Source organism: Poromitra crassiceps (assembly GCF_964638095.1).
Source record: "Poromitra crassiceps genome assembly, chromosome: 1".
Classification (NCBI taxonomy): Eukaryota; Metazoa; Chordata; class Actinopteri; order Beryciformes; family Melamphaidae; genus Poromitra; species Poromitra crassiceps.
The window spans coordinates 106,224,264-106,238,004 of NC_139623.1; the positions used below are offsets into that span (position 1 = coordinate 106,224,264).

General features: G+C 44.5%; 1 protein-coding gene across 1 annotated transcript in view; it reads right to left on the minus strand.

Annotated features, from left to right (window-relative positions):
• The window catches only part of sptbn2 (spectrin, beta, non-erythrocytic 2), a 73,286-nt gene extending 60,344 nt beyond the window's left edge, over window positions 1-12,942 (minus strand). The window contains exon 1 of the mRNA XM_083645508.1: window positions 12,646-12,942. Within this exon, the coding sequence (XP_083501634.1) occupies window positions 12,646-12,751 (106 nt within the window). The 5' untranslated portion in view covers window positions 12,752-12,942. The remainder of the gene's footprint in view (window positions 1-12,645) is intronic.
• Between the last annotated feature and the right edge of the window lie 799 nt (window positions 12,943-13,741).

Sequence of the window (13,741 nt, forward strand, 5' to 3'; positions counted from 1 at the left end):
TTAGTCTGGTCAGAACAAGAACCCGCCTCACATGGCCAAAGCTCAACATGACACAATGGAGCGTGGTGTGTTTATTCAGTGGCCCCCCAGCTTACTGACTCCTTTCTGCTCTTTCATTAAAGCTCTATTGTGTACGCTCAATGAAAATCCAGGAACTGCTGGCGTCTTGGTTTGTTTGTTTTACTCCACCACATTGACCGAAACGTTAGCAATGTGTTGCTGTGTATACAACACACACTGGCCTGGTACAATACTGTATGTCAGCACTGCTCCCTGGCCCTGGCCCATGTCCTGATACTGATGAAATCCTGTCTGTTTGTCCATCACAGAGACAAAGATTAGAGTTAGGAGAGAGAGAACACGCAACGGGGTCTATTTGGGCCCAATCTCCTCTCTGGCGTCCTTCTGATTCCATTTACGGCAGGACTTTTAGACTTTCTATCAAGCTAGTTACCTCTGCCCTTCACTTCTTTTCACAGTTCAAAGTAGAAAGAGAAGGCAGACTATGAGCGAGAGGGGGATAACATTCGACAAAGGTCCTGGTCCAGAATCAAATCCAGGACGTTGCGTTTACAATGGCATGTGCCTTAGACCAGTGGTTCTCAACCTTTTTGAGCCGCGACCCCCAAAACACTTTAGGCTGGGGTTCGCGACCCCCCCTCCTCCCGCTACCCAACCTAACGAGTGATTTCAGTTTATAGATTTATAATACATAATCATCATGGGAGAAAAATCATTTCTTATCTTTTTCTTTTTTTCTCCTTTGACAATCATCCCGCGACCCCCCAAAATAATCTCGTGACCCCCAGGTTGAGAACCACTGCCTTAGACCAGTGGTCCCCAACCACCGGGCCGCGGACTGGTACCGGGCCGCATAGGCTATAATATTATAGGCTGTGTGTGGTAGTTGAAACATAGTTTCAAGTTGACGTTTATTTATGTTTGTAGTTAAAACAAAAACATAAATACTGTATAGGCTACATACAGTACAACACAAAAGGCTGTTATTTACCCTTTGTCGCCACCTGGTGAGTAAATATATATGTAACCAAAACCATTAGAATTGACAACCCAGTCCGCGACTTTTTTTCCCATGCATCTACCGGTCCTTGGCAAAAAAAGGTTGGGAACCGCTGCCTTAGACTACTCAGGCACGAGGACACCCCCATTCACCGTCTTCAAAACAGACTACTCAGACACAAGGACACCTCCATTCACCTCCTTCAAAACAGACTACTCAGACACAAGGACACCCCCATTCACGTCTTCAAAACAGACTACTCAGACACAAGGACACCTCCATTCACCTCCTTCAAAACAGACTACTCAGACACAAGGACACCTCCATTCACATCTTCAAAACAGACTACTCAGACACAAGGACACCTCCATTCACATCTTCAAAACAGACTACTCAGACACAAGGACACCCCCATTCACGTCTTCAAAACAGACTACTCAGACACAAGGACACCTCCATTCACATCTTCAAAACAGACTACTCAGACACAAGGACACCTCCATTCACATCTTCAAAACAGACTACTCAGACACAAGGACACCTCCATTCACCGCCTTCAAAACAGACTACTCAGACACAAGGACACCTCCATTCACCGCCTTCAAAACAGACTACTCAGACACAAGGACACCTCCATTCACCTCCTTCAAAACAGACTACTCAGACACAAGGACACCTCCATTCACCGTCTTCAAAACAGACTACTCAGACACAAGGACACCTCCATTCACCGTCTTCAAAACAGACTACTCAGACACAAGGACACCCCCATTCACCGCCTTCAAAACAGACTACTCAGACACAAGGACACCTCCATTCACCGTCTTCAAAACAGACTACTCAGACACAAGGACACCTCCATTCACCGTCTTCAAAACAGACTACTCAGACACGAGGACACCCCCATTCACCATCTTCAAAACACTGACCTTAGACTACTCAGACACTAGGGGTGCACCGATCACGTTTTTTGCCACCGATCACCGATTGCCGATCACCTATGAGAAATATCTGCCCAACCGATCATCGACCGATCACCGATTACCGATTACCGATCACCGATATATATATATATATTTATTTTATATTTTGTAGGCTAAAGGAAACTGCCAACATGAGACAGATGGGAGTTCAACCGTTTAGTTGTCAGTTCTCTTCAGTACAGTACAGCAGTATAGGCTTTTTACAGCATTATGACAGGAATAGTAGGATTGTGTGTGGTCTGGAAAAAGGAGGCAATAAAATATACAAACAGGTCAGTAACCAAGCTTGCTGTTATATAGGCCAATTATAGTGATAATTAACAACTAATAATATATAAATGATAATTAGGTAAACTGTAAGTCAGTTACTCTTAAACACCAGTCTTGAACCATGACTAAAGCCAAAGAGCTCCCACTCATAGAACCGGGGTTATGCACAATAACCGTCATACATTGGGATCCGCATCGAACGAACATCAAAACGACCCGCCCATCGAGGCCGAGTTACAGTGTTATAATTAGCAGCACTATGAGTGCGATCTACATAATGGTGACAGGGTTACATGACGGGAGAAACAACAGAATCACAAGCTACACACGAGCTAAACTCCATCTGAGTAGTGGCATTAATTAGCGCATCCGTCTGAATGGAGCGCACATCCACATAGCAGCACACTTTCGCTTCCTTCAAAGTGCCCGCGGGAACATCAATGCTTGCGTGGAAATTGTCTGTGTGTGCGCGTGCACTACCCCGACTACCACGTTAATCTGGGACTTTAATACACACGGATTTAACAGCATGCAAATGCCTCGGTAGGCGGGAGGACTGGAGATAACTTCTATCTGCTGAGTCTGCTCTAATCACCAGCTGATTTGTGTGATTCAAAGACGCAAGAGGTGTGTTGACAGTCTGGTGCGGTGTGTGCATGGAGGTGAGTACACTGATGAAAGCAAAGCGTGTGCTTTGCAACACAATGATATAAACGTTAGAGCACAATATGAAAGTTAAACGATAGACATTGAAGACATGAAAATGGGCTGCCTCATGTTTCTCACGTGCAGCATGATCGGCTATGCGATCGGCAAAATTAAAGGAATATCGGAAACAGCAGATCACATATTTGAGGTCCAAATCGGCCGATACAGATTGCGTGCAGATCGATCGGTGCACCCCTATCAGACACCCCCATTCACCGTCTTCAAAACAGACTACTCAGACACGAGGACACTCCCATTCACATTCTTCAAAACAGACTACTCAGACACGAGGACACTCCCATTCACCATCTTCAAAACAGACTACTCAGACACGAGGACACTCCCATTCACCATCTTCAAAACAGACTACTCAGACACGAGGACACTCCCATTCACCGTCTTCAAAACAGACTACTCAGACACGAGGACACCTCCATTCACCATCTTCAAAACACTGACCTTAGACTACTCAGACACAAGGACACCTCCATTCACCATCTTCAAAACACTGACCTTAGACTACTCAGACACCCCCATTCACCGTCTTCAAAACAGACTACTCAGACACGAGGACACCTCCATTCACCGTCTTCAAAACAGACTACTCAGACACGAGGACACCTCCATTCACCGTCTTCAAAACAGACTACTCAGACACGAGGACACCTCCATTCACCGTCTTCAAAACAGACTACTCAGACACGAGGACACCTCCATTCACCATCTTCAAAACACTGACCTTAGACTACTCAGACACAAGGACACCTCCATTCACCATCTTCAAAACACTGACCTTAGACTACTCAGACACCCCCATTCACCGTCTTCAAAACAGACTACTCAGACACGAGGACACCTCCATTCACCGTCTTCAAAACAGACTACTCAGACACGAGGACACCTCCATTCACCGTCTTCAAAACAGACTACTCAGACACGAGGACACCTCCATTCACCGTCTTCAAAACAGACTACTCATGTGTGAATTTGTCTGACCGTTGTTATTATTTGCTTGTATTTGCCCCTCTCGGATTTTGTTGTTTTTGTTTGTGTTGTCTTTGTATTGTATTGCAAAAAAGATGAAAATACATAAATAAATAATTGAAAAAAAAAAAAAAAAAACAGACTACTCAGACACGAGGACACCTCCATTCACCATCTTCAAAACACTGACCTTAGACTACTCAGACACTCCCATTCACCATCTTCAAAACACTGCATCCCTCAGCAGTATTGCATGACACTGCCCTTTGGCTCCCATTGAGGTCACTTCAACCCAGAGGACAAGCAAACAACTCCACCTACAGTATATCTTCTATATTAAGCAGTTTACACAATACCAATAAATGCATACTGCAGATTTTAACCACTTCCCAATTCACTCTGTGCATTGTCGTCTTGTGATTGTGTCCTGATTTGGACATGGCATGGAAAAAGCATATGGCCGTTAAACTGGCCTTAGTAATGGCTGGTAATCATTAAGTGTTGCTAAGAACTTTCACCTTGTTTTATGTCCTGCTCAGGTCATCTGTTCCTCGCCTGCCCTGCCTGGTTCCCCTCCTAGCTTGGTTTAAATGACCTTGACCCTGTTAAGTCTGACATCCTATCCCTCACCTACTCTGAGCTTGTGTAACGAGTGCATCCAGTGACCCTGTCCTCAGAAAGAATGAGTAAACTCCTTTCATCAATCAGTCTATCTGCGTTTATGACCTTCTCTTGGACGTCCCGGTCCCGTCCCCCCCCCCACAGATACAAGATGATAGTATCCTGCCAAAGGGTACAGACAGAGGCGCTGCTCAGTGGGAGTCTGACTTTCATCCTCGGCTCACATCAGTTTCAGCTCTGCTATCATGTAGAATCTACATGATACATTGACATTGTAGATGGATATAGTGGAGCAGGAATATGAATTAGGGTTGTCAAAAGTATCGATACTATCGAAAACTACTAACATTTTGAAATGGATACAATACTCATTTGCAACAGGTATCGATAGTATCCGATAAGTATCAACACAAACATTTTGAAACGGATACAACACTCATTTGCAACAGTTTCGATTTCGATACCAGCAGTGCTTTCTCTTAATGAAAAATCACAGATTTTTCCCCTCCCTATCATTGGTGGGTATCTGTTGCTTCAACAAGCTAAACATGTTCTAATAGGCTGATGGCTAGAGCAGGGCTAATCTGCTGTCAGTGCAAAGTTGTAATGAGTTTTATCAGGCCTAGATTATGGAGAAGTGTGCATCTGTCCGTCCATCTGTCTAACTTTATTTTTGATGTGTCGTCATCACGTGGTATCGAAAATGGTATTGAGTATCGATATTTTCCTGGGTATCGGTATTGAAGTAGAAATTCTAGTATCGTGACATCCCTAATATGAATTGTATATGGCAGCTCTAATGGAGCAAACAGTGATGATCACTTTACTAGGAGTAGGAATGTTATCCCCCCCCTCCCTCTAAATTGAAATTCATTGTTGTAGGAAGAGTTGGTATTTGCAGGTAAATGTTGTCTTTTGACAAGTACAAATGATACAACTTTGAAAAAACAAGATACATTAACTTAATTGATTGATACATAAAGTTAAACCCTGACAGGCTCATAAACTAGACACCTGTGGAAGTCATTGCATTTCCTTTGTTCTTTACATTCCATTCATGGCTGTATTGTCTAACCATGTTGAATATAGTGCTCAATTAAGGCAAAGAAGGTTCAGTACCTCAAAATACGCTGATAATGCAACCAATATTTACTGCCTATGGAACAGAAGTTGTGTCACAATTTCAAAACAATCCAAAGGCAAACTCATTTCAGAGTGAACTATTAGCCTATGATGTGTGTCATGATGTGTGTCATGAAGCTCCCACACAAAAAGCCCATGGCACAAGGCAGGCCAAAGCCATACTCTTACTTAGGCTCCACTGAAACACAGAAACGTATCATGCTTCTATATTTCAAATCATCCATGAAAAGATTTCAATCAAAACGTGACAGTCCCCACCAGTCATTTCTCAAGTACAAAAGTGTATTATGCTCTCCCCTGAGTGTTAGCCGTGGACCTAACAACATGGCTACAGAGCCCCACTGTGAGCTGTGGCGTATATTGTCAGACCAACAACACACGAGTTTCAAATCACAGTATGAACTACAAATTTAGCAAAACAAAGTGAACAAAATGACAGGTACTAACACATTTTCAGACATTTCTTTCTCTCTTACAATAACAGAAGTGCCCTTCCTCTGCTTAGAGAAAGTAGGGCTGTGGCGTAAGCTTTCAAGTGCAACCACAGCCTTGCGACATGCGTTATTTTTACACTTTTAACAGTTTGTGGTCACACATCTAACAAGTACAGATCCTGACCCTGCACAGGCCCAATGTGTCCAATGCCACGAGCTGCGGCAGAAAACGGGCAAATCACTGACGGATAGGTTTCTGTCCATTGGGCTGTTTTGGAACGTCAACATCAGCGTTGGAGTTATGTGTCATGTAATGATTATTATTTACATTCACAAGACAAACAGGCTTTTTCCAAAAGAAGCTTGGAGGCATGGAACTTCTTCATTTTAGGGGCAAGGTGTGTTTTTAATTGTGTTAACATTCAAATGATTACCCGTGTGCCTTCATAAATAAGCTGGTTCAAAATAAAGAGGTTCAATTTAACCTTTTTTCTCGTGGTCTTTATAAAAAAATTATCAATAATTATCGATATCGACCGATATGAAAAATTTTATATCGATCATTTTTTGGGGCTATATCGCCCCAGCCCTAACAGTATGACAACCATGGTTACTTGTTATCATGGTCACAGTATCTTATCTCGTGGTTATCGTTTCATCCCTGCTCAGTACCAGGATTCTCCATGCAACAAGAGGAACGGAGAGGGCGCATAAGAGAGATATGTCTGACAGCAGCACTGTCCCGTCTCTATCTGAGGGCACAAAACGGTGCCTGCCCCGCGGGTCAAGGCCCTCCGCTGCCGTGTGCAGCTGCTGCTGATACAGTGGGGAAGTGGAGGGAGGAGGGGGCAGGCCAAGGCCGATCCCACGGGACTGGAGACAGATAGGCACTTCTCAGCCATAACATCTGGACACAGAATGGGTGTGAAATGTCAGCTGGAGTAATTACCCTGAAACATCACAAAACGGCACTTTTCTGCTACTTTCCCCAAGTAGCAAACAGTCAATATTAGCACAACTGTACAAACAACCAACCTCCTTAAAAGGCATTTGTTTGTGTGCACGCATAATGAACCCTTACCTGGGTCATGTGACCGAGTTACAGCTGGAGGCCACAGGAGTCACAGCTTTCACTGTGCGCTTTAGGAATATCGAGTTACTACATCCAATTCATAGCCTGCTGCTACACCTGTAACTCCACCCAACAGAGGACACAGATCCTCCTGGGCCTATTCCAATTCTTAAATAAGGTATAAGAACAAAATGTGTATGACCAAGACATGTCAGCATCTCACTGTTCTGAGCAAAATGATCCAGGCTTGGTCAAAAGTTTGTTTGTTTTTGAGGGGGGGGGGGGGGGGGGGGGGGACTATAATAGGGAATCAGTCAATTTCATGCAACCAATGATATCAAACAGCCGTGGTGACCTTTGCTTTGACATCTTTTCACCCAGGAGCTGCCAGTCGTCTTAAGTTACAATGTAACATTATTTGAAGTGAATTGTGTGAAAGACTGTTGTTTGCCACACCCAAATATACTGCAGGCACCATTACACACAATATCTCCCTTTATCAGATAATGTAGATGACGGCTAAATGAACTTTAATCTAGGGTCATATATGCGGTCCTGTGTGTAAAAGCGCTGACCTTGGAGGCCTGTTCTAATTGACACATTGTGCATGCCCTAGGGTGCTTTTCCAAAGGCATCGGAGGTTTGAAAGTTTTTGGCTCTTTGAAAATACTGCCCCCCCCCCCCTCCTCTATGTGGACATGTGTAGAAGCACAGCGTTAATTTCAGTTCCCACAAAAGCTCCTTTCAGTGCATTGACTCAGAGGTGACACGTATCTCGGGCAGTGACCCTTTGGACCAGGATACACTCACTATTTATCTGGGCACAGACATCAAAGGACTGAAATAAAAGGGAATAGGAACTTTCACAATGTTACTGTCTCTCATCAGGAGACATGATGTGAGCTGGGCTGGGCCTAAATGTAGGACAGCAAGAGGGCGGGGTTTGATATCTGCTAGATATCTCCACGCTGGGCATGACTGATTTGATGGGTAAATGTTTAATGTGACGCTAGACAATTTGGGAATCTGCTGCTATTACAAAACAACCACAGTAACTGTTGGCCCTTGGTGCCAGAGATGGAAGGGGGGGGGTGGTTCTCAACTCAATCTAAGCATGTGACCCACCGTCTCATCCAATCGTTGGTTATACAGTTACTCTGGTTGATGGTTTATTCTTTACCCGTTAGATCTAACAGTAACTGGGTTTCCATCCACCTCTGGATATTCGCATTTACCCAAAATGCGAATATAAACTTGAATGGAAACACCAGAAATTCGAATAAAGGTCGAAATATCGCATAAAAGTTTTTACGCTTGGAGGGGGTGGATTTATCAGCGTATCGACACTAGGAAGATGCGAACTTTTGCAATGGAAACAGATTTTGCGAATTAACGATGACGTACCGTGTGAAATGGTGCTGGACGACAACTTCCCAAAACTCCTTACTGCGTTTACGTTCCCAGACACGCGGACGGCGGCGACGTGGTCCTCCAGCCCCAGCTTCTTCCCACATTATTCTCATCATTGCATGCCTTCTTTCGCGTTTCTGCATCAGGATGTTGATGTAAATTGCTAACGTTGATAATGCCGTTATGAGAGTCCTCCCAAAAGCCACGATGTTTGCAAACACTCTCTCCATCTTGTCGTAGACTAGTTGTTGTTAGTATTGTAAGCTATTTTTATGAAGGTGCTATGCGATATCATTTATGTTTACGTTCTAGGCAGCACTGTAGGCTTTTATGTTGAAGGCCGGAAACGGAAGTGTGTGGTGGTTGTTGTGGGGAACTTGAGGCTGGAAGAGTACGAGCAAATAACTTTTCCTTCCACGCTCTTTGGTACGAGGATGAGAGAACGGGAAGAATAATAAAGCTGGCGTCTCATGGTGAGAGTGTTCAAGTGGGAGTTGCTCCGTTTATTGCTTTTTATGCGCAGCCTAATAACGCTCGGCTACAGTATCATGTCGCTCTTATGACGTCATCCCATCGCGCCCCCTTCTTCTTCGGGTGTCTTTTGCATTTCCCCCTCCACTTTTCCGAGAAGCGCCACCTACTGCTCAACCTGCCGACTCCCAAAACTCGCTAAACAAAACTGAATGGAAACATGCATAAATTCGCGTTTTATTTTGCGGATTTTCACAAATTCGCTTGAATTATGCGATACATTTGGATGGAAACCCAGTTAGTGACACAGATATAGCTAGTAGTGTTCTTTTGTGTCATGGGGCCTTGAAATCTGTCTTAACGATCTTCATTTTCACCTTTTTTTCCCAGCCACACATCAAAAGTATTGATTTAGTCGAGGCTGTTTTCTTACTCAATTTTTCTATACAAGAGAAATGTTGTTCATAGCCTCGGGTACGTTAAATGTTGTTCATAGCCTCGGTCGGGTATGTTACATTTTCGTGGATCACAACTCGATGAGGTCCAATTTGGAGTCCAGAAAGACCAGCGGAGTATCACTGATCTTTCACAAATAGCTTGTGGTGACAGTGACAAAGCAAGATTTCAGATAAATACATAAAAAACAAGTGTACTGTACAAACACAAGAATTTAGTGAAGCCGTCCATATGTGTGAACTAAGTGGCAGGTTAATGACGCTAAACTATGTGTGAGCAAATCCTTTGTTTGTCATTTTCAGCAGACATTATGACTTCTGAACACAGGAGGGAGGGACAGAAAGAATGAGCCTCAAGGCTAGTCAGACTGGAATTACAAGTGGGAGTTGCCAACATACATGTGTGTGTGTGTGTGTGTGTGTGTGTGTGTGTGTGTGTGTGTGTGTGTGTGTGTGTGTGTGTGTGTCATAGACTGTAAAAAGAGATGAACGGAGTGAGCATGACATCACCCATTGGTTTTTGAAGCCTCTAGTTTGGTCTGAGGAAGGGCAGGGTGCTGCCCCAAACGTTGCCCTTTTTACCGGTGTAAAGTAAATACACTCAACTTGGAGCCTTTGCAGTGTGCGAGCTTTCTTTTTCTTTTATCAGTCTCTACCTCAAGCTCTGCACCTGCCCTATTCAGGTTTTGATGTGCGTGTCTCTACTTTTTCTCATTGTGTGTGTGTGTGTGTGTGTGTGTGTGTGTGTGTGTGTGTGTGTGTGTGTGTGTGTGTGTGTGTGTGTCATAGACAGTAAAAAGAGATGAACGGAGTGAGCATGACATCACCCATTGGTTTGTGAACTCCCGTTTTGAAGCCTCTAGTTTGTCGTTTTGGCCGTTATCATATTGGGGGCCTCCCACAGAGCCACAGCGCTGCCTGCTATTGGTCCATATTCGGCGATCACTGGACAGGTGACCATGTTCATGCTGTAAAATCTGACATTTTAACATGGGGGTGAATGGGGTCTGACTCCCTTGTGCAGCCAGCCTCAAGTGGCCATTTGAGGAACTTTGGTACTTCCGAATTGGCGTCAACGTGACAAAGCGAGACTGCCCCCTCTGTGTGTGTGTGTGTGTATTAAGAGCAGTCGCCATCAAGTGTGTACACTTCAAGTCAGTACACATTCTGTGATTGAACTCTGACCTTAGCATTACTTATCGAGGTATAGGTTTTTCTGCTTGACAAGTGGAAAAAGACAGCTGTGGGTAGGCCTATTTATTTACCCTTAGCTTGTTTATGTATGGGGGTACATCTTTACTAGAGATGGAACGATATGAAAATCAAAATTATCACGGTTATCAGTATTACCACGGAAGGTTAAAAAAAAATGTGCTGAAAATGGGTTAGGGTTAGGGTTAGGTTACTAATACACTCACAGAAATCATTTCACCAAGTTTTATATTGAAAACTCAGACCCAAAAACAGTATTTACCATGTTTTTCAAAGCACTGTAATGTAATCATGGTAACATGGTAATCACGGCACCACGGTTTTAATGACAAATTAATGCAAATTTTAAATGGTACGGTTATCATAAGGAATTTTACCACGGTTATCATTAAAAGCTGTTATCGTTACATCCCTAATCTTTACCAGTATCTCTCATAACACAGACAATGGCATAATATTTGTACTTTATTTGAACTTAGAGATATGATCTCATATAGTACTTATACCTAATCACAATCATTGTGACTGGTGCAGTTGGAAGTGTGAGTTGAAGACGGCTTTGTTACACACGCACGCACGCACGCACGCACACACACACACACACACACACACACACACACACACACACACACACACACACACACACACACACACACACCATAGATAAGGCCACAGACTCTGGGACAAAACCCAGGAGAAATAAATGCTTATAGGATATTATTCTTTCAGAAGACCAATATCTCCCTCGGTGACAATGGAGAGATTGCTTAATGTGGGAGGTGAAATATTGTTGTGGCACTAGAAGAATGTCAAACATCCAGAGAGTGTAGACTTGTCCCTCAGGTCAACTCTTTGAAAGCTCTCCATTGCAGACAGCAACCAGGGAGGAACTGGAAACTAGTTACACATTGTGATCTAGTGCTACACTGACATGTAAGTCAGTGTAGCACTCTGACTACACTACAGATTTAGCCTAGAATTGAAGGGAGAATTGAAGGGAGAATTGAAGGGAGAATTGAAGGGAGAATTGAAGGGAGAATTTTCAGCGATATTGTAAAATATGTCCGCCATGTGTCAGTTAGGCTGTTGCTCACTGCACCCTGATACATAATGGAAGCCAATGGGCGGGTGTGATTTCTGTGTGCAGGACCTCACAAGCTGTGGCCACAGAGACGACCTGCATTGTAAGAGGATAAGAGAGGACAGGTGGCCCAGGCTGCCTACCTGCTTTGGTAGGCAGCCTGGCTGAGCTGACGCCTACAGTGCAACTACTAACAGCTCCCCTCCATTCTCTCCACATTTAGCCCTACCTGCTTTATGGCTGAGCTGACGCCTACAGTGCATCTATTACAGCCCCCCCCCCTCCCTCCAACAGTCTCACAGGTCATCATCACGAAGGCCAGAAGAATGTAGACCCTTTTGCAAACTCTTTTTTCTCCCTCCAAACGGCTCCTGCAAGCCAATCACTGCAGTGCTAGCATGACGACGTATAGCCCAATCTTTCTGTACTTAAGTTACAGTTGAAGATGGATTTCTCCTATGTTTCAGAATCAACAGAATATGCGAGTGAATGTGAATACTACTCCATTTACAGCTTATATATGCTACTACAACAATCCCATCAATATTTGTTGTTCATATGAACAACTCTTTCGGAAAAGCAGACACCAGAGAACTTGAGACTCTAATGTCAACAAGACAATTGTACATGTTCACAAATATTGGTTGGGCTGCCCTAAACCAAACCATAGGGTTGGGCTGCCCTAACCCAAACCATAGGGTTAATGTATATGAATTCCTAAAGTCAATGGAATGCCCCTTCCAGAACTCCCTCAGGACAGTGACAGCATGGCCATCTTACCTTGCAGCTGTTTGAACCTTCCTTCCAGGATGTTGGAGTATTGCACCTGATTAACAAACGCGGCCGGTGACAAACAGGGCTCTCTGTCCCTGTGCTCCCACTCCATGGCCTCCGTTTCAATCTGGACCCCAAGTTTCCTCTCAGATACAGAGTGACCAGTAGCTCTCCTGCATAGCACAGAAAACGCAGGCTCTCCTGCTAAAAAAAAGGTACCAAAATAGGCTCCGCAAGAGTGCTTCCCAAGAGACAAAATACTTGTAAAAATCCAAAATGCGCTGGTTTATCCTCCACTAGATCCGTCCCGATTGCCAGACTGAATGAATAAGGCAACAACGTGAGCTGGAAAATGTTCCCTCCTTTTCTTTTCTTCACCTCTGTCCCACCTTCTTCTCCACTGAGGAACCAGCAGTGTGTGCGCTGGGCTGGAGGACCTTTCTCATTTAAAACAAAAGTGCAGAACAGAATGTTCTCTTGTTTCACCTCCGCCTCTGAAGTCTGTGCCACACTCCTCAGACTCCTGGCTGGCCCCCCGAGCAAAGTCTCAACTTTTTGTGCGCACTTCCTCGTGGTTCTAGCAAGAGAACACTGCCACTTGTGACTTGCCTTCCCTCCCGCACTCGCAGCACGTTTGTTTGAGCAGAGGAGCGGAGCGGGCTAGCCAGCCGTGGTCGGATGGGCTGTGTAAACAAAGTCTCCTGTGCCCTCTGAAAGTTGGCTCATTTGCATAAGGTGTGTTGGAGGGAGGAGCCTGAGTGGAGGGAAGGACACGGTGGAAGGGTTGAGGGGGAGGAGGAGGAGGCGGCGGCCTAGAGGTGGACTAAACCATTCTTAGACTTCTATGCTTAGCGGAGCAGGTCGGGGATTATTCCACTCTACCTTAATTCCAGGGAGCTATGGGGGTGTGGCCTGCCAAGAAGGTACATCACAAATCCCCCATCGGATTGAATCCTTATCTTTCTCTCTTTCTGCTTCCTTCTTCATTTCTCTCACTTTCTCACACGTTGAGCGGAGCTCCCTATGCCCCGCCCTCTCTCTATGCCCCGCCCTCTCTCTGTGAGGCGTTAAGACAGGAAGGAAGTTGTTGAGAAAGTCAGCA